This window comes from Malaclemys terrapin, chromosome 4 (genome assembly GCF_027887155.1).
Source record: "Malaclemys terrapin pileata isolate rMalTer1 chromosome 4, rMalTer1.hap1, whole genome shotgun sequence".
NCBI classification, from domain to species: domain Eukaryota; kingdom Metazoa; phylum Chordata; order Testudines; family Emydidae; genus Malaclemys; species Malaclemys terrapin.
Window position 1 is genome coordinate 138,559,613 of NC_071508.1, and position 21,078 is coordinate 138,580,690.

Here is a 21,078-nt window from a genome sequence, read left to right on the forward strand (position 1 = left end):
TATTGTGTGCACATTACAAAGTACAATCCTTTCTTACATTGGTCCTTGTGCACTTCATTCTGACTTGTACATTGCAAATTTTGTTTGAGCACACTAAACAGTTATTAGTGTGTTGGTTTCAGTGTGTTGCTAATCAGTCTAATTGTAGTTAGTTCAACTGTCAGTTACCAAAGAGCACCTTAAACTCATTAATTTACCAACCAAATAGGTAAGGTCATACATATTAGGCAACAAAACGATATGACTGATCACGTAGTTATTCTCATGTCAGAGCGTAACTACTATATAGCAATGACTAGAATGAACTGTACCTTGAACAGTGGCTAGTGCAAAGGTTCAGCACATATTAGGATAATACCTGCAGTCAGTCTGTCTTGTGTAATTACTTTACTTTGATAAAAACTACTTGTTCAGACCACAAGTAAATTTTCTGTGATGTCGCTAATCAATGTTTCTTTTCTTATTTCTAGTATTATCAATGGTTTTGCTTTACCTCTTAAAGCAGAGCATAAACAGTTTCTGGTGAAGGTGCTGATTCCTTTACATACTGTCAGGAGTTTATCACTCTTCCATGCACAGGTAGAAATTATAAAAAACATTTTCTGCTTGGTTAAAACAAAACAGTATGCTTGATTGCTTTGGAAATCTTTTGCTTAGCCAAAAAAATCTTCTAAATGAAAAAAAAAAAAAAAAAACCCGCAGAAAACTTTTGTCATGTGGAATAAAAATGAAACCGATAAGTATTTGGTAGACTTAATGCATTTTGTAGAATAAATCTGGTGGAATGTATAGCTAGATTTAGATATATATAAATAGATCTCTGGGTTTCAGATAACCTTTATATACCTGTAAGATATTGTCTAGCACTGAAACTCTGTAGGCTTTCTTCAGGCTCCCAATCTTTCTTCCCCCTCTAATGAGCTGTCTTCCCCACTCATCCAGGCCCTGATTCTGCAGCCAGAGAGGTCTCAGTTGTTTTTGTCTCTTGCACTGTCATCTGTCTAGTCTTTCTATCTTGGTAATTCTTTACTCATCTGTCTAGTCTTTTTATCTTGGTAATTCTTTACACACTCACCCTCTCTGCACTTTGGCTCTAAATCGATCCTAATTTCTGCACTCTGGCCTCGTTTTCTTAGTCTTTTATGCCAATTTTTGGCCGTGTTGGCTCATCTCATGTAAGTCGTCGTGATGCTGATGCTGCCAAAAGTGAAAAAGAAATACATTCGCGGAACAATGAGCCTTTCAAAATGTTGCTTACATGAGTACAGTTGGAACCCATAAAGTTCAAATGGTTTCAAAATGTACTTGGACGTATTCTTTCTTCACTTTTTGTTTGTTTCTTTGTTCTTTGCTGTTAACTGCAGCTTGGATGCAGTTGCAAATTCCCCTGACTCACGGTTTAAAATAGGATTTACAATTTAGAATAAGATGCATAATGAACTGTTCTGATTCTCTGTTCTTTTTAATACTGAACATGTCTTTTGAGTTCTCAGTAAAAATGTCATAATTTCATGTGTATATATTTTTTTCCCCTTCACAGCTGGCATATTGTATAGTACAGTTTCTGGAGAAAGATCCTTCACTCACAGAGCCAGTAAATATTTTTGTTTTTTTTTAATATATCTTAAACATCCAGATTTCCCAGCTGTGAAATTGTAAAATTTTATGTAAAATTTGCTTTCTTATTTGTAATTCAGGTCATTAGAGGTTTAATGAAATTCTGGCCGAAAACCTGCAGTCAGAAAGAGGTAAGTTCTATGTTGCTGTTAAGACTTCAGTAAAGAAGTTTGATAGTTCTACAGATAAATGTTAAAGATACTTTTCTCCCAGGAACATCCAGAGAGTTTCAGGTAAATACTATAGACAACTCTTAAATGCTATTGTGGATTTTTGTGTTCAGACTGTCCTGTGTTGGACATAATTTTGACAATAAAGAGAGGTGTTAAGCTGATGATAGTTATCATCTCTGTTGGCAAGTTAAGCATTATATTGTAGTATGCCAATATAAGTGTTCTTTCACAAGGGAGTGACCCTTCATGTAAAGAGAGCAAAAGTGAATGTTGCGGAATTATGTGGAAAATTATATTAGAAATTGCAGCAGTTTGTGTCAAGCCTACATTTTCAGAGGTGGGCTAGAGGTATTTTTAGCTTCTAACATAGATTGGCAATTAGTTGCATGATTACCTGATTTTGCAAATCTGAGTTTACACACTGATATTTATGGGCACAACAAGAGCATCTTTGTTTGAAAATTGGTCCCCAAAGACAAGCAATTAAAGATGGATCCTTTAATTACCAGGGTAAAATCCTGGCCCATTGAAGTCAATGAGAGTTTTGCCATTGTGTTCACTGGGACCAGGAATTCACCCCAGGTGCACAGTGTCATCTGTAAATTCCTTAGGGCAAAGACCATGCATTATAAGCTGTAAATAGAACACTAAGCATGTGTTGGTGTTCAGCAAATAATAATAGATCAGAGGCAAGATCCAGGAACTACTGAGTATAGAATTAATCACTCAGTTTGGGATTTAATACTAGGAGATGCTGAGAATGGAAGCTAATAGAAGTTGAGGATGTTCAACACCTTGCAGGTCAAAGATTTTTTAACCATGATTCGAATGTAGTCTTGTCTTCTCCCTCTTACTTATGTTCACTCTCCCACTTTGCACCCATTACTGTTTCACAAATCCCTCAGCACTTCAGAGTCATTTGAACCTCCCTGTCCCCAGAGGAACAAATATGTCATATGGATATGAAAGGTGTGTGCAGGATTAGGGCCTAAATTGTGGGGGGTTATAGCACTTGTAACCTACAGAAACATACCTATTTCTGTATGAATACAACTATGGTTAGCTCTAAGTTCATTGCGAAGGAGCTACAAAAACTGGTTCCCGTTGTTTCATAGAATATCAGGGTTGGAGGGGACCTCAGGAGATCATCTAGTCCAACCCCCTGCTCAAAGCAGGACAAATCCCCAGACAGATTTTTTTTTTTTAAACCCCAATTCCCTCCTCAAGGATTGAACTCACAACCCTGGGTTTAGCAGGCCAATGTTCAAACCACTGAGCTAATAATTGTGTTTAGTCTTAAAGTGCAACATTTTGAAAACTTGTTCCCCACCTGCTGTTAATTGTGGGGGCAAATCCTGAAATTTAGATACCTTAACTATCTGACTTCATCAGTAAATAAAGAGGATGACTACATTCTGTTGTTTGTGCCTGTAGAATTAGAGGATGGGTTGAGAGCTGTTTGAAAACTTAGCCGATAAATTGCAAATACAAGAGTTGAGGAGTTCTGAATTTAACAATTACTTGTGTCTAGGTCATGTTCCTTGGGGAGCTGGAGGAGATCTTGGATGTGATTGAACCTTCACAATTTGTCAAAATTCAGGAACCTTTATTTAAACAAATTGCCAAGTGTGTTTCTAGTCCTCACTTTCAGGTCAGTAATACAAGTACATTTTTTTTTTAAAACAGGAATATAGTTTCTAAGATCTTGTGAATATACAAAACGAATGCCTAAATGCTGAGTTTGCATTGTACTGATTAGAACATATTTACTATTTGTATATCCATGGACGGGTTTGTTACAGTAGCAGTACCTACACTCAGGGAAGATTGAAATAGAAAAAAGATGAGACTCCAAGGGTGAGATCTTAGAGTAGGGTTACCATCCGTCTGGGTTTCCCCGGACATGTCCGGCTTTTTCAGCCTTAAATGGCCGTCCGGGGGGGATTTCTAATTAAGTAGAAATGTCCGGGTTCTTCTTCGAGTGCTTGCTCATATCCATTCCATTAGGTGTGCGCGCGCCGCGTGCACGATCGTCGGAAGATTTTCTACCCTAGCAACACCGGCGGGTCGGCTGTGGAGCCCCCTAGAGTGGCGCCTTCATGGCGCTGAATATATACCCCAGCCGACCCGGCGCCCCCTCAGTTCCTTCTTACCGCCCCTGACGGTCGTTGGAACTGTGGAGCGCTGCTTAGCTGTTCTCCACTCTCCCTAGCTTAGTTTGTTGTATCACAGTTATAGTTATAGTTATAGTTCTAGTGTTTATAGTTAAATAGTTTAAAAGTTGTTCTAGTTGTTCTAAGTAGTTCAGGGGATTAAAGGGGTCGTCTCCCCCGGCCGCGGGGCCGGGCTCATGCCCAACGCTCCCGGCTTCAAGCAGTGCGCCTCCTGCGCTAAGCCTATGCCCACGAGCGACCCGCACGACTCCTGTCTGAAGTGCCTGGGAGAGTCCCATCAAACAGATAAGTGCAAGATCTGTAAGGCCTTCAGACCAAGGACCAAGAAGGAGCGGGACTTTCGGCTCCGGCAACTCCTGATGGAGGCGGCACTTAGTCCGGACGCTCCATCTACAAGTCAGGCCCCGGCACCTAGCACCTCGGTGCGCAGTGCCCCGGCGGCACCGGCTATGACGACCACGCGAGTGGCGTCAGACAAGCCTCCCCGGCACCGGACCTCGTCGGCACCGCAAGCAGTGCCTCGGCGCCGGTCATTATCCCCGGGGCATAAAAAAGCCCATAAGACGGGGACATCCGTGCCGAAGACGCCGGCTCCCCCAGTGCCGGGGGTAGAGCCGCGTCCGCCGGTGGAGCACCGGAAACAGGTGCCTCCAGCACCGTCGACTCCGGCGCCGAGGCCGTTGAGTCCGGTGCAGATAGCGTCTCCACCGAGACCGGCGGTGATACAGTGCCTCCCGTCGACTCCAGAGACCTTCGCGGCGGCGAGAGACTTAATAGCTCTCACGGAGCCGGCACCGCCTCAACCACCGGCACCGACTGCACCGTTGACTCGCCCGGTCCAGTCGAGGGGGAAACCTGCCTTGATGCGCCCTCCATCGCAAGGGCTGGAACCTCGGCACCGGTCCAGGTCCCGAAGCAGGTCCCCACGCCGCTCGCAGTCCCGGCACCGAATATCGCCTCGGCACCGGTCGTACTCGCGGCCAAGATCTTCTTCGCGGCACCGCTCTACGTCTCGGCACCGCCGACTCCCGGCACCGACGAGGTCATCGGCACCGGTCGCGGTCCCGGCACCGATCGCCGGCACCGCGTAGAGATAGATCATCTCCGGACCGGCACCGTGCGGCACCGCAGCCAATGGGAATCGTCTCGACGCTCTCGGCACCGCCGTGGCCATCGAGATCGGTGTCCCACTCCTCGGAGGACCTCTCGAGATCGGCATACCCCCCTCAGGGGCAAGCCGAGGAACAGGACTTGGGACATTGGCAGGACACGACAGGGGACCATTCTCATGGCCCATCTCACTGGTCGTTTTGGACCCCGTGGGCGTACCATCAGGCGCAAGGGGCTCCAATTGCTTCGACCTCTCGCTCCGGTCACTCCATCAGAGGGGCCCCGGAGTCCACCATTTCTCGGCCTCCGCCAGGGGGCATGGAGGCTTCTGGGTCCGCACCACCTGACGCCCTGGACCCAGGCACAGGTGATGCTCCAGCCCAGGAACAGGGAGACCAGGACCAGCCCTTGGATCCTGTTCCACCGGAGGCATCTTCCTCTTCTTCTCCGGATGAGGCAGTGGCGGGCACATCGTGCACAGGCCCACCTCCAATAGATCTTCGGGCTCACCAGGATCTTCTGCGCAGGATGTCCCGTAATATGGACCTGCAGGCGGAGGAGATAGTGGAGGTGCACGACCCGATCGTGAATATCCTTGGAGCGGATGCCCCATCGAGGGTGGCGTTACCCCTGATCCGCACGATTCAAACGAATGCGGATACGATATGGCAAACTCCTGCCTCTATCCCACCCACAGCGAGAGGGGTGGAAAGGAAATACTTTGTCCCGTCTAAGGACTACGGGTACTTGTATACCCACCCCCAACCGTGTTCACTGGTGGTGGAATCAGTGAACGCACGAGAGCGCCACGGCCAGCAGGCTGCAGCGCCTAAATCAAAAGAGGCTAAGCGGCTCGATTTGTTTGGCCGTAAGGTTTACTCAGCCGGAGGGCTGCAACTTAGAGCGGCGAACCAACAGGCGCTATTGAGCCGCTACAATTTTAACTCCTGGAACTCTATGGGGAAGTTTAAGGAGTTGATTCCCCAGGAGTCCAGGGAAGAGTTTGGAGCCATGGTAGAGGAGGGCAAGAAGGTGGCTCGGACCTCCTTGCAGGCCTCCTTGGACATAGCAGACTCAGCTGCGAGGACCCTGGCTTCGGGTATCGCTATGCGCAGGATCTCCTGGCTTCAGGTTTCGGGTTTGCCTCCGGAGCTGCAGCAAACCCTACAGGATCTGCCCTTTGAGGGACATGGATTGTTCTCAGACAAGACAGACTCTCGCCTGCAGAGCCTCAAGGACTCGAGAACAATCATGCGCTCCCTGGGGATGCATGTTGTGGGCCCTCAGCGCAGACCATTTAGGCCGCAGCCTCAGCGCTTCTACCCCCCCCCCCCCCCCCCGCCTCGTCAGAGACAAGACTCGGCCCGGAGGCGAGGGCGAGGTGGTAGGAGAAGATGGGCTGGCCCTCAACCCGGTCAGAACCAGGGGCCACCAAGACCACCTTCAGGTCCTAGACAGAACTTTTGAAGGTGCGGTCGAGGACGGCGCCCCAGTCATCCCCCAGGATCCAGCCCCCTCCTTTCAGGATCGTCTCTCCCACTTCCACCGCGCTTGGTCCCTTATAACTTCGGACTGTTGGGTCCTCCGCACGGTGGAGAGGGGATACGCTATCCAGTTTTCTTCTATCCCCCCCTCCCACCCCCCCTTCCCCGTCCCTCTTCAGGGACCCTTCTCACGAGCAACTTCTTATACAGGAGGTTTCTACGCTCCTGGCCATGGGGGCCATAGAGGAGGTTCCGATAGAGTTAAGGGGCAGGGGATTTTATTCCCGTTACTTCCTGATCCCCAAGTCCAAAGGAGGTCTGCGGCCCATCTTGGACTTGCGCGGACTCAACAAATTCGTAGTAAAGTTGAAGTTCCGCATGGTCTCTTTGGGGGCCATTATCCCTTCCCTCGATCCTGGAGACTGGTTCGCCGCCCTCGACATGAAAGACGCATACTTTCACATCTCAATTTACCCACCTCACAGACGCTTCCTGCGATTCGTGGTAAACGCGGTGCACTACCAATTTGCAGTCCTTCCCTTCGGCCTATCCTCGGCCCCAAGAGTGTTCACGAAATGTATGGCTGTCGTGGCAGCGTACCTTCGTCGGCAAGGGATACAGGTGTTCCCGTACCTAGACGACTGGCTGGTACGCGGTCGCACCAAAGAGCAAGTTCGAGCTCACGTCCACATAATAGGGCACACATTCAACGAGTTGGGCATCCTACTCAACAAGGACAAATCCACTCTAGAACCTACCCAGAGAATAGAATTCATCGGCGCAGTTCTAGACTCCAGACGTGCACAAGCCATCCTGCCAGACAACCGATTTGGCACCATCACGAGCCTCATTCAAGGGCTCCAGGCCTTCCCAACTACCACGGTGAGGTCGTGCCTTACCCTGCTGGGTCACATGGCCTCCTGCACGTACGTAACCAGGCATGCCAGACTTCGGCTTCGCCCACTCCAGACCTGGGTGTCGTCAATATACCGACCACATCGGGACAGCCTGAACATGGTGGTCACGGTCCCGATCTCGGTCCTGACCTCCCTCACCTGGTGGCTAGATCACAATGTGGTCTGCGAGGGGATGCCATTTCACGCCCCACAACCCTCTCTGCACCTGGTCACAGACGCTTCATCTCTGGGTTGGGGCGCCCATCTCAACGAACACCATACCCAGGGCCTGTGGACTGCACCCCAGCTAGCCCTGCACATCAATGTTCGGGAACTGATGGCGGTATGACTGGCGTGCCAGGCATTTCTCAACTTCCTACGTGGCCGATGTGTGTTAGTTCTCATCGACAACACCACGGCCATGTTTTACATCAACAAGCAAGGAGGAGCACGTTCGTCAATTCTATGCCAAGAGGCCATTCGCCTGTGGGACTTCTGCATCGCCCACTCAATCCACCTCACGGCATCGTTCCTCCCCTGGAGTCCAGAACACTCTAGCGGACCGACTCAGCAGGTCCTTCCAGACGCACGAGTGGTCTATCCGTCCGGACATCATACATTCCGTCTTCCAGAAGTGGGGGTTTCCCCAGATAGACCTGTTTGCATCTCGAGACAACAGGAAGTGCCACGTGTTCTGCTCCCTACAAGGTCGAGCTCCGGGCTCCCTCTCGGATGCGTTTCTCCTTCCCTGGAAAGACCACCTGTTTTATGCCTTCCCTCCGTTTCCTCTGGTCCACAAGGTACTGCTCAAATTGCGCAGAGACCAGGCACAGGTAATTCTGGTCGCTCCAGCGTGGCCGAGACAACATTGGTACACCACATTGTTGGAACTCTCGGTTCAGACACCGATCCCGCTTCCGTTGTGTCCGGATCTCATCTCGCAGGACCATGGCCGGCTGCGTCACCCCGACCTGCAATCACTCCACCTCATGGCGTGGCTGCTCCATGGTTCACCCAGGCAGAGCAGCAATGCTCGCACTCTGTCCAACAGATTCTGCTGAGCAGTAGGAAGCCCTCAACACGCACCACGTACCTGGCCAAGTGGAAGCGGTTCTCCTGTTGGTGCAAACAACGAGCCACGTCCCCGTTGCAGGCACCCATTCCTCTCATTTTGGAGTATCTCCTCTCCCTAAAACAGCAGGGGTTGGCGATATCTTCAATTAGAGTTCACCTGGCCGCTATATCGGCCTTTCACCCAGGGGAACTCGCGTCCTCGGTATTCTCTAACCTGATGGTCGTTAGATTCCTCAAGGGCTTAGACCGGACGTACCCACAACAGCGTCAGCCTGTCCCGACGTGGGACCTCAACCTGGTTCTCTCCAAACTCACAGGTCCTCCATTCGAACCACTAGCCACCTGTTCACTTTTGTACCTATCCTGGAAGACAGCCTTCCTCGTAGCCATCACCTCAGCAAGGCGCGTTTCTGAACTCAGGGCGCTTACATCCGAGCCCCCTTATACAGTTTTCCATAAGGATAAAGTGCAGCTTCGTCCACATCCTGCCTTTCTCCCTAAGGTGGTTTCTCCATTTCATATCAACCAGGACATCTTTCTCCCGGTCTTTTATCCCAAACCACATGCTACTCGCCAGGACCACCGTTTGCATTCCCTGGACGTACGAAGGGCCCTGGCCTTCTATATTGACCGCACAAAGCACTTTAGAAAGACGACGCAACTCTTCGTTGCAGTGGCCGACCGAATGAAAGGCTCACCGGTCTCCTCACAACGCCTATCCTCCTGGATTACGTCTTGCATCCGGACTTGCTATGACCTGGCAGGTGTCTCAGCACCGCACCTCACCGCTCACTCCACGAGGGCCCAAGCCTCCTCGACTGCTTTCCTGGCACATGTTCCGATACAGGACATTTGTAGAGCGGCGGTTTGGTCATCAGTCCACACGTTTTCAGCTCACTATGCACTAGTGCAACAGTCCAGGGACGATGCTGCATTCGGATCAGCGGTTTTGCACACAGCAATGTCTCACTCCGACCCCACCACCTAAGTTGGGCTTGGGAGTCACCTAATGGAATGGATATGAGCAAGCACTCGAAGAAGAAAAGACGGTTACTCACCGTTGTAACTGTTGTTCTTCGAGATGTGTTGCTCATATCCATTCCAAACCCGCCCCCCGTCCCCACTGTCGGAGTAGCCGGCAAGAAGGAACTGAGGGGGCGCCGGGTCGGCTGGGGTATATATTCAGCGCCATGAAGGCGCCACTCTAGGGGTCTCCACAGCCGACCCGCCGGTGTTGCTAGGGTAGAAAATCTTCCGACGATCGTGCACGCGGCGCGCGCACACCTAATGGAATGGATATGAGCAACACATCTCGAAGAACAACAGTTACAACGGTGAGTAACCGTCTTATTTCCCCTCCTGCGGAGTGCGGCGCGGCTGATTGGACGCCTGGCCAGATTGAAAGCCGCTCGCAGCCACTAGGGCCTCTAGCAGCCAGAGTCCCTCCCCCTCCCCCGCTCCTTCCTCCCCCACAGAGCAGCCCGGAAGTGTTTAGTCCACATGGAGCCTGCAGGGCAGGCGGCAGTGGGGGGGGGGGTAGAGGCTGCAGGGTGAGTGGGGAGCAGGGGGCATAGAGGCTGCAGGGCGAGTGGGGAGCAGGGGGCACAGAGGCTGCAGGAGCGGGGGGGTTCAGAGGCTGCAGGGCGAGTGGGGAGCAGGGGGCACAGAGGCTGCAGGGGCGGGGGGGTGCAGAGGCTGCAGGGTGAGGAGGAGCAGGGCAGGCAAGCAAGGGCATAGAGGCTGCAGGGGCTGCGGGGCGAGTGGGGAGCAGGGAAGCACTTAGCAACCCCCAACCAAGATAAGAGTGGGAGGGAGGAGGGGGAATGCGGGGTGCTCAGAGGAGGGGGCAGAGTTGGGGCAGGGACTTTGGGGAAGGGGTTGGAATGGGGGGGGAGAAGGGGTGGGGTTGGGATGGGGCCGGGGGCAGGGAAGGGGCGGAGTTGGGGCAGGGCCGGGGGCGGGACCGGGGCCCCATGGAGTGTCCTCTTTTTTAAATGTTTGAATATGGTAACCCTATCTTAGAGTCCATTCACATAACAGCACAAAACTTGCATCTCAAGTAAAGGAGGGCTAAGGTGGGTTGGGGGAAAGGGCATGTTAGAGGCAGGGTGACAGGATGCAGTGCTTCAGTGATTCTGAGCAGTTCTCCTTACCTGTCCGGGTAGGCATGGAGGCTGCTGCAACTCAGACAGCCCCCCAGGGCAGTCTGAATTATCCCAGCAACTGCTCCAGCCCCTAGAGTAGCCTAGAATCAGGAGGGTGCAATCCTAGTTTAAAGCCATCTTAGCCCAACCCCCTCTTGCCCTGGGCTTTGATCCTGCCAAGTGTTAAGCACCTCTTGTGAGATACTTCATACTCTTGGCTCCCTTTGATTTCTCTGGGAGACAAGGATTTGAAGCAAGCTGCAGCAGGTACTCTGCACTTACCCTGGGTTCAGGGCGTATGACTCTGACCATAAAAGTGATCCAAATAGATTTTAGTTCATACGTAACCTTTCACCAAATAAGAAATTACAATGAAATCAGACACTGAATACTTACACATTAATTTTAATATTAATCATGTTTTAAATTTATTTTATATTTACTTTAAAAGACCACCTTACATTAAAGCAAGTTATGCCCTGGATAAAATAAAAATTTCATTTAAAAACTAATAACCTATTGATTGACTCTGACGCTGTTTGTTTTGTGGCATGTTTTCTGTAAAATATAACAAATTTGTAGATAACTCATTTTCTCCTAATGGGTTTTGTTCCTCCCTCCCCATCAAAGGTGGCAGAAAGGGCGCTGTATTATTGGAATAATGAATACATCATGAGTTTGATAGAAGAGAACTCCAACGTTATACTTCCCATCATGTTTTCCAGTCTTTATAGGATTTCCAAAGAACACTGGAATCCGTAAGTTTTGGCATTATCTTTCATCTGTCCCCTTGCTGAAACCTATATATTCAACCCTGGAAATTCCAGATAAAGAAAACATGAAATAGCGCCAAATTCAGACTTGATGTAAACAGATGCCACTCTATGAAAGCCAATGGGATTTAAACCAGAGCTGAATTAGGCAAAATCTGAACTGTGTAGGATAAAAGCAGCAGTGCAGATTGTTTTATTTCCAAAATATGTTCAGGCAGCTAATGTAATATTTTTTTAAACTTTTGTATTTATTTTTTCATCATAAATACAATATTTTATTTCTATTGTTTTTGTATAATTACCAAGAAAAAATGCCAGGCACCAAACGTTTCTAATGCTCTGTCAATACATTTCTATAAACTGGTTTACAGGATAAGTTTGACTGTAAATTGGCCCAGACATACCCCTTGACCTTAATACATCTCTGTAGATACATAATAATATTTTGAGTGGTGTCATATAATCAGTGGCAGCAGCATTTTTCTAAACATTAGCAGGTGCACACACATTTCAGTAGATTATTTTTATAAATGTATTCAAAGACAATGGCAGCTATTAAGTCGTTATTAATCAATAGTTAGCTCACAGTGAGATCCAAGTTATTTGCTAATAGAGAAAACCTACGTTCTCAAACTCTACTGCTGCTGTACACTCTTAAAAAAAGACATTTTCATCTTGACACGATCAGGATGATGTACCTGTCCTATTTATCTGGGTTTTTTGTTGTTGTTGTTGTTGTTGGGTTTTTTGTTTGTTTTTTACAGTAGTCTAGGGCAGTGGTTTTCAAAATTCAGGTCACGACCCAGTACTGGGTTGCAGAATGCAAGGCACTGAGTCGCCTTGCTCAGCACCCAGGGATCCTGGTGGCTGGCCAGTAAGAACTAGTAGTCCCTACCTGTTCTGACACCAGGCTGTGTCCCAGAAATGGCCAGCAGCAGGTTCGGCCAATGGGAGTTGGGGGGATGGTGCTTGCAGGCAAGAGCTGTGTGGAGCTGCCTGTGCGCCTCCGCCCAGGAGCCGGACTTGCTGCTGGCCGCCTCCAGGGCACAGTGTGGTTGGTGGTGCCAGGACAGGCTGGAAGCCTGCCTCTGCATCCCAGCTGCGCCGCTGACCAGGAGCTGCTGGACGTAAGCCTACGCCCCAATCCCCTGCCCCAGCCCTGAGCCCCCCCCAAACCTGGAGTCTCCTGCACCCCAATCCCCTCATCCCAGTCCCAACCCAGAACCCGCACCCCCAGCCCAGAGTCCTGACCCCCTCCCACACCCCAATCCCATGCCCCAGCCCTGAGGCCCCCTCCCATACCCGAAACCCCTCATCCCCAGCTCTGTTGGGTATCGGGCATCAACAGTTTTCTTCAACTGGGTTGCTGGAAAAAGAATTTGAAAACCACTGGTCTAGGGAAACATTTAATTATATGTACAGTTATAATTAGATGTCATCCATTTACTACCTGGGTCACAGAACATGTCTGGGGATTGGTGGATAGCATTTAGTAATCACATCACAAAATTTAATGCTGGGATCATTTTTAGCATGCACGCTGCACTCCTTATTCAGGCCTGTACTTTAAAAACTTTGTGATAAAGTAAAGTTTTGTTTCTTAGAATTATCAACTCTTCCTCAAAGATTTTTTCTTTTTCCAGTGGACTTGTTTTCTTTTTACATGTACTAAAGTGAAATGATCATGAAACGTACAAATCCAAGGGAATCTTTCACATTTCTCATACTTGGGTTCTTTACTTTGAGATATTCATACTCTATTCAAAGGCATCTATTGAACCTGTGCATCATTCACATTTGATGTTTAGATTTTAATTACGTCTGCTAGAATAACAACTTGGACCGTGGGATTACATTCAGAATTGCTGCACTGCTTGGTGAAGTATCTGCAGTTGTATGTGCTAACTGTCTGTTGTTACCTGTAATAGGTGGGGATTTGTTCTGGCCGTTTAAATGATAAAAAGTGATGAGAGCCTGATTCTCACTTCACATAAGTATGTTAATTAGGAGTAACTTCACCGAAGTAAAAAAAGTTACATCACTATAACTACACCTCTACCTCGATATAACGCTGTCCTCAGGAGCCAAAAAATCTTACCGCGTTATAGGTGAAACTGCGTTATATTGAACTTGCTTTGATCCACCGGTGTGCGCAGCCCCGCCCCCCAGAGCACTGCTTTACCGCGTTATATCCGAATTTGTGTTATATCGGGTCGCGTTATATCGGGGTAGAGGTGTAGTAGGAGATTAGAGTCAGGTTCAGCAATTCCAATAAGAAAAGTTCAGGAAAGTGTGTAAATTATTTTTTGTTCTTATTCAATTTCAACTGAAACTAATAGATTCCTTATCTTTTTTGTATTTCACAGGGCTATTGTGGCTTTAGTCTACAATGTGTTGAAGGCATTTATGGAAATGAACAGCACCATGTTTGACGAGCTGACAGCCACTTACAAGTCAGATCGTCAGCGGTAACTTTTTAAAGCTTTTTTGTCAGCTGTGCATAAGGCCTGCTGTTTAATTTTTTCCTCACATTCTGCTGTGATTGCATAATTTCACACATAATTGATTGCAATGCCTCATTTTTTTTTCTGCATGCTCATTAGCCTTCTCCTTGCAAGATGCCAGATAATATCATGAATAGGTGGTTGTTTTCTCCCCTATGAAATACAGTACCCGTTGCATAGCTTGTGGATCTGCATTCCTCACAGAATTCCTTTTGGCACCACATTCCAAAAGACTTAAATGTATCAAGATTTTCAGTAATAAAAGAAGAACAAGGGTTTAAAGATATCACTTTGCTTAAAGGCTTCAAAAAGGGTGGAGGTTGGACATGAGGGATTTCCTCAACACGTGACTCACCATAAGACCCATCCTACTTATCCTGCATGTGGTCTTAAGCCTAAGTGGCACCTTTCAGCCCTTTCAGTTTTTTCCTTTTTCACGGATCTTGATATAGCCGAGTCCTTTAGAGTGCAGGATCCAGTAGATGCACCATTCATACAATCATTAGTTGCACCCTAGTAAAATGTTTTTTGTCTATTTTCCTTAATCTTCATTCTCCAATTATAGTGCATCATCTTTTGTCTAAAATTTCAGCTTATCCAAAGCGGCAGGTGAAAAAAATGAGGAAACTTCGGGAACTCCGGGCAGTTTGCGACTTCGTTTAAGTCGTGCCTTTTGTGTGACTCGGGGTTCCCACAAGCAAAGCGAAGGGTACTGTATGTCATCAAACCTTGTTAGGTTAGTATAGCCTCTGAAGTCTTTTGGAGGCCATGATACTGTTGAATTATGTGACCAGGTTCATAGTTCACCTTCCTTTTGATTTGATTTGCTTTGCTTTTATATATAATAAAATGCAATGTTTTATACATTTAAAAATCTGTAATTGATGAGTTAGATGGTACACTGGATTAATGACTGCACCAACATTATTTCTGGAGTCCTGGGTTTAAACCTGAGCTGAATTGTAGGTGACTTGATGGTTTTTGTTCAGGCCCTGGTAGACAAGGTTCAGTCTGTCAGATTAGCTGACATCATCACTGTACAATTTGTAGTGTGTGCGACACAGAATCCTAGGACTAGGTGTCTGATCCAGGAAGGTTCTGAGAAGCCTCAGCTACTACTGAAATCAATGGATGCTGGAGGGACTTTTTATCTCATGAGGCATTCAGAGTTTCACAGGATCAGACCCTGCCATAGCATGTATGTTGCAGGTAATGACTGTGTGGAAGAGCTTTCTTAGCACTTGCTTACATGACCTCTACTGTATCTAGGGCTGGTGCTGATCTTTTAAATATATTTATTCATAAATTATTATTTTAATATATATACTAGAATGTAAAAAATGGGATAACTTCAAATATTAAACCATGTTTAATATTAACAATTAAACAATCACAGTTTGCTGAGATAAAGACTTCTTAGGGTTCTGTGGACAAACATGGGCAAGTATTCAAACATCTTTCCATAAGAGATTGGATTTTCGTTTACTAAGTGCTGGTGAAAAATTCATTAGTATTTGTAAGGAGTGTTGTCGGTAGAAGTGGTAAATAGTTCAGTAAGAACTTGATAATGGGAACCCTCAGAATGAAATTCAGGTGTAAGAACACACATTTCAAAGGGGCAAGGTGAATTGTAGTCCAGTCCAGTTGACTTCAGTGGGATTAATCACAGGATCAGGGCCTAGGAATAGAAATAAGTTATAATAGACTTATGTTGGGTTCCCCAGTAGAACAAAGTTTACAAAAATAAGAGTGATGTATAGCCAAGTTATTTAGAATTTGTTAGGGCTAAAGTTTTCAGTGTCAATGAATAATAATAGTTCAAACATAGATGAACTAATGAGGTAACCTACTGAAATATTTTAGAAAGAAAGGATACATGATATAGTGATTAGATAATATAATGATAAATTTCTGGTAAGTGTATTCACCATTTCTTATATTTAATTTTGAATATTTTTCAGCAGCTATGTGTAATGAAAGTAGTAACTATGGATGAAAACAGATGTTTGTTTCTAACCAAGAATGGTGTTAATAGATATGGCCAAATGACTGCTTTTTGACTAAATGTATGCAGCCTAAGTGATGTGAATTTCCCAGGTAGCAAGTTGTACCAGAATAAAGCTTCTAAATAAGTGGAATATTTTGAGAAACTCTGCAGTGTGACAAATTGGGAATCTAGATTTCAGTACCCTAGATGTCCATGATGTTCATGTTCCCATTGGACCTGATCCTGCAATTGAAAGCTCTCTCCAACTTGTAGCATCAAGACCATATGTACTCCATGTGTTGTTGTTGTTATCAGAACACATTGACTTAATTTTATACTTATTTAAAGCAATTACAACATTGTCCCCACATTATAACATAAGGACCATATTAACTCCAAATAACCAGTGACAGAGAGAGAGAACTCAGAGAATAAACAAATTAAGAAAGTTCTAGTTTAGTTTTTAATTTTTATTGGGTTTCCCCTGAAACCTCTTCCACTCAGTTTCCCAAGAACTCAGTTGGACTACAATCTTGTCACTCTGATTCCTTTATCTAATTAGGCAGCACAATCTGTTCGTAAAGCAAACATTGCACAGATTATTTTGTAGGGATTCAGTAGGAATAAAGACAAATGCATTGAATGAGGGTCAGATCCTGCAACTGGATTCACACTAGCTACACTGGGATGGAGCACTGCTGAAGTTAATGTGGTCTTGTTAAACCTAGCCTATTCTCTCAAACATTAATGAAAGCAAGAGAGACCCTAATAACCTTCTTTAAACAAATAAATAAACTTGAAATTGTGAAATAGAACTTGGCCAAAAAGTATATATTAATCTGAAATGTAATATATTTGCTCCATAAAATATTTTAATATAATTCTAATGTGAACTAGCTATTTTTGCTCTATTGTAAAATTAACATAAGTAAAGATTTTTAAACTTTTTTTTATTATATCCCATCTTCTGTTTCTTTTAGTTTTGTTCAGCGTTTTTGATGTAGATAAACTAAAATTTGGAGTAAAAAATGTGTACTGAAAATAAATATACATTAGGGAAAAATGCATGTGCATTAGAAAAATTATTGCTTATAGCTTATATCAAATAAGTATTTTTGGATAGGTACTTTTAAAGCTTCCTTGCTGTTAACACTTCATTTTATTTTATCTGCTAGTGAGAAGAAGAAAGAGAAGGAACGTGAAGAACTGTGGAAAAAACTGGAGGATTTGGAGTTAAAGAGAGGTCTTAGACGTGATGGAATAATTCCAACTTAACAAAAGAAACAAAGCAGCATTATTAACCTGTGGAGTCACACATTTATGTAGTAGAAGATGGAGCAACAGTTTTCTGTATTGTGCAACTTTACAGTAGATTTCACATTTGTTTCATTATTACAACAGCACTGTATATAACTGTCTCTAAGTAAAGGAAAAAATAAGGACTTTTCTCCAAAGTTTGGACAGCAGATGGACTTCTCAGAACTTTGCAACATAATCATTGTTTTGACCCTTCTTTAAAACCAGTCTTCAAAGATCTGTTGATGAAAATTGCTATGTCAAAATTTCATTGTCAGGACCTGTTCCTTATTTATCATTAGCAGAGAGTATGATACAACTTTCAAATGTGAACAATCTTAAATTTAGCTTGCCTTTCTGCTAAACTGTTAAATGTATTTATAGTAAAAGAGAAAAAAGATTGTCATTTCCTTTTGAGTTTGTGTAACATCCTCCTTCTCTGGATAACTTTACTGTAATTTGACATTTTTTTCCCTTTTGCACATCTTCATAATTTGAATGTCCATGCAGATCAGGGCCATGAAAAATATAGGTCCCTAAGGTTTTGTTTACTGGTGTGAGTATCTTTCCGGTACCAGGCTAGCACTGGTACTCCTTCAATTTAAACATTAGGAGTAAAAATAAAGAGATGATAAACGTAGTAGGGAAGGAAATTTCAGATTAATGCATCAATTTATTGTGAATCCACACTGTCTTGAATCCTTTGAAAATGGGCAATAGTAACACCATGAACTTCAGTACCTAACCAGTATTAGTTACATGTCATTGGACACACATACCAGAGCTGTTTTGGTAATACTTATGGCTAAATGATTACTATATACGTTTTATTGGACCATTTTGAAATTATAACGACAAACGCTAAACAGTACAAGTATGAAATTGATCTCCAGTGGTCATGGGTCTAATTGGGAACAGAGCTGAGCAAACAGTTTGGACTGTTTGGAGTTGTTGCCTTACTTTTTAATATGTATTTATAAAGTATTCCAGCAAAAGAGGATGTAGCCTCTAAAAAACATACTATAGTGTTTTTGTGACTGTAGTACTATTACTCATCACAGCGCCAGCCCTATGGTTTTAGCTGGAAAGGATTCTGGATAATATACTTCTGCATTCTGAAGTGGATGCTCATTCCTAACTACTGTATTTGTTACCAAAAGTGGTTCTACAAATGCTACTGAAAAAAATTCTGGAAATCCTAATGTCCTGAGTATTAATAATAAAGTTTAAAATGCTTTTATATCAAAGGTGCATTGTGACCAAATTGTTTAAAAGAAAAAAAAGAGGGCTGTATTATAAGTATGCATTATTGGCTATCTGCTTTGTATTTAAAAGTGGAATCTTACATCTTTGATCGGTAAAATGCTGATAAGACTTATGTACAGTATATATTTAGCTAATGCAGTTGCATTATTTTATATCGAAAGGTATGTGTTTCAGGATTTTTCTCCAGGATGCTTTTGAACTGTTATAGACATATGACAACAGTGAGTTGATAATCCTAAACCATCAATCCAGCAGTATTTATGGTATAAAGCTGACTTGGTGTTCATGAGTCTTTGTGTTAGTTGCAAACATGAACTTATGACCTGTTGCCATTGATAGAAATGCAGTATAAGTACGAGCTTGTATATTTTTCTTCCTACTATTCAAATATACAGTAGAATTTGAGGTTTTCTTGTTTCCAGGTGTGCAAAAAAAAAAAAAAAGGCGGGAGGGGAGCAGGAATCCAATCCCAGCTTACTGACTGTTTCAGGATTATCAGGTCACAGTTTGTACACATGGGTCTGCACATTGGATGTTGGAAATGCAACAACTTTGTAAAAACTTGACACTGTTAATTCTGAAAAAAGAACAGAAGTAAACTAGTCATATGCAACACAAAACATCACAACATGGTTTAATGGGATTAATATAAGCCTCTTATAAGAAGAACACTGACTGGGACTCAATGTAAACTTGGCAGATACAGTCAGTGAAACATTTTATTTTAAAAGTGCTGGAACAAAGGTGCAAGCTCAGATCTGAAGATTAAATAAATTTATAACAAATCATCCCTTAACCCTTTGATTTTTGACAGCCTTTTTGTTTCTACTACAGGTTGGGGTTATATTTAGTAGTGTGACTATGTCTGAAATTAATATGCTGTATGAGAGGGTGCATTTAAACTCATGCCTGACTAGACTGTGTTAAATGGTCAACAATTGAACTATTATGGTGGGAAGAAATCTTGGTGTTTCCATTTTTTTTTTCTGCTTGGTGGAATTAAAAGAAATAATGTGACATTAGAAAAAGACACCTTGTCCTGTACTTAGAAATTTAGGTGAGTGTTGACCATTCTTGGATGGTCTTGGTTTCAGCATGACCTACTGGAATTGATTATACAAAATGGATGAGAACCTAGCTGGTTGCAATATTTTGTTACCTCTAATGGGGGATACTGGGGAGTATCTAAAGTGATTTTCACTTCCAAGATGGAATGTTTCTTTAAATTGAATGAGGTAATGTGATGTTAGTTATGCGACTCTAAAAAGGTGAGGTCAGTCTGAGGTTGTACTTTGTGATGTACTTAAAGAAGCACTTGCCATAGTACTACAGAATCCACGCAATCCACTGTTGGCTGCAACCCAAAGGCAATATACTGCTTCTGTCCCACTAGAGTCCATGGGAGGTTTATGCAAAGATAAAGGCAGCATATGGACTTAAGTCAATTGTGATCAGTACATCTGTTCATTTGTGATTTTGTTTGCTTCATGGTTTTGAGAAACTACTTTTTTTTGTTAGTTTTTTGTAGACTGCTAACATTACAGTTGATGGGAGATCACTCATGTCTTGTACCATATTGGTTACAGGGGAAAGGACTGAATGTTGTCAGGTAAAAGTAATGAACTACATTTTCAAAACTAGAGCCTTGCATCAGGTTATGGGGGTGTAACAGCTGTAAAAGTTCTTCTTGCATACTTTAAATTGAGCATGCATTGCTTTCTTCATCTTGCAAGCTTTCCTTATTGTTTTCTTTTCATTGCTATTGAGTGTTTTTTGTCTCTCTTCCAAACCTTTGAATGCTTTAAATAAAAGTACTCTAATGCCATTGGAGTATTTGCAAGCAGGGTTACAGTAAATTAATCTTGATTTTGTTAGCATAAATAGAAGGATTTAATTTATTTTTATCTCCTTCTATATATGGAACAATCCAGGATGCAGAGCCAAGAACTGCTTGAACTAGAATTGAAGCAGCTGTACTTATATTGTACATGTGTAAGTATAGCCTCAGGCTCTCTTACACTATGGAAAAAGAAAATATATTACGAGCTTTAAAAGCTTTTTTTATTGTTTTGTGGGAGAGTTGGAGAACTGGATAGATATTTCCTCCCCCAGTGCACCTCATTTCCCTTTCAATTGGGAGCACACAACTGGCTTAGGAGGCAGAGATGCCCTTTTTTCAATACTGAGAGTTGCCCTGTGACAAAATGAGGGTGATAAACAGGCATGATGAAAGAATGTTTTTATTTGCACATTAATATTTTTATTTTTGTATCTTGGCTCATCGGCTTTCCAAAATAGCTGTGTAATGAGCCACAAACTAGTTTTTCTAGTAGGTATTGGCAGTGAGTTTTTTATATTCCCCAATATTTTCCTTTCAGAGTCTGTATAAAAGGATTGTGTATCCTTGAAGCAAAATTCAGCTAACTTTGATTTAGAAGAAAGTTTTATCCAAGTGCTGCTTACTATCCACAGAAGCAGCAGCATTTGTTTAAGAGAAATAGACATCCTATCATGACCTCTCTGAATACAGGTTTATTTTTTTTTGATCATTTACTGTAAATATGTTATAATCATAACCTC

The 21,078-nt window shown here is 44.1% G+C and overlaps 1 protein-coding gene across 5 annotated transcripts in view; it reads left to right on the forward strand.

Annotated features, from left to right (window-relative positions):
- Positions 1-18,472, forward strand: part of PPP2R5E (protein phosphatase 2 regulatory subunit B'epsilon) — a 112,844-nt gene extending 94,372 nt beyond the window's left edge. For 3 of the 5 annotated variants that reach the window (XM_054025633.1, XM_054025635.1, XM_054025638.1), the window contains 8 exons: positions 471-579; positions 1,541-1,594; positions 1,698-1,748; positions 3,322-3,441; positions 11,303-11,430; positions 13,812-13,913; positions 14,542-14,685; positions 17,112-18,472. In XM_054025633.1, the coding sequence (XP_053881608.1) occupies positions 471-579; positions 1,541-1,594; positions 1,698-1,748; positions 3,322-3,441; positions 11,303-11,430; positions 13,812-13,913; positions 14,542-14,685; positions 17,112-17,211 (808 nt within the window). In that variant the 3' untranslated portion in view covers positions 17,212-18,472. The remainder of the gene's footprint in view (positions 1-470; positions 580-1,540; positions 1,595-1,697; positions 1,749-3,321; positions 3,442-11,302; positions 11,431-13,811; positions 13,914-14,541; positions 14,686-17,111) is intronic. The other 2 variants (XM_054025637.1, XM_054025636.1) reach the window with 2 other exon arrangements.
- Positions 18,473-21,078: the final 2,606 nt, after the last annotated feature.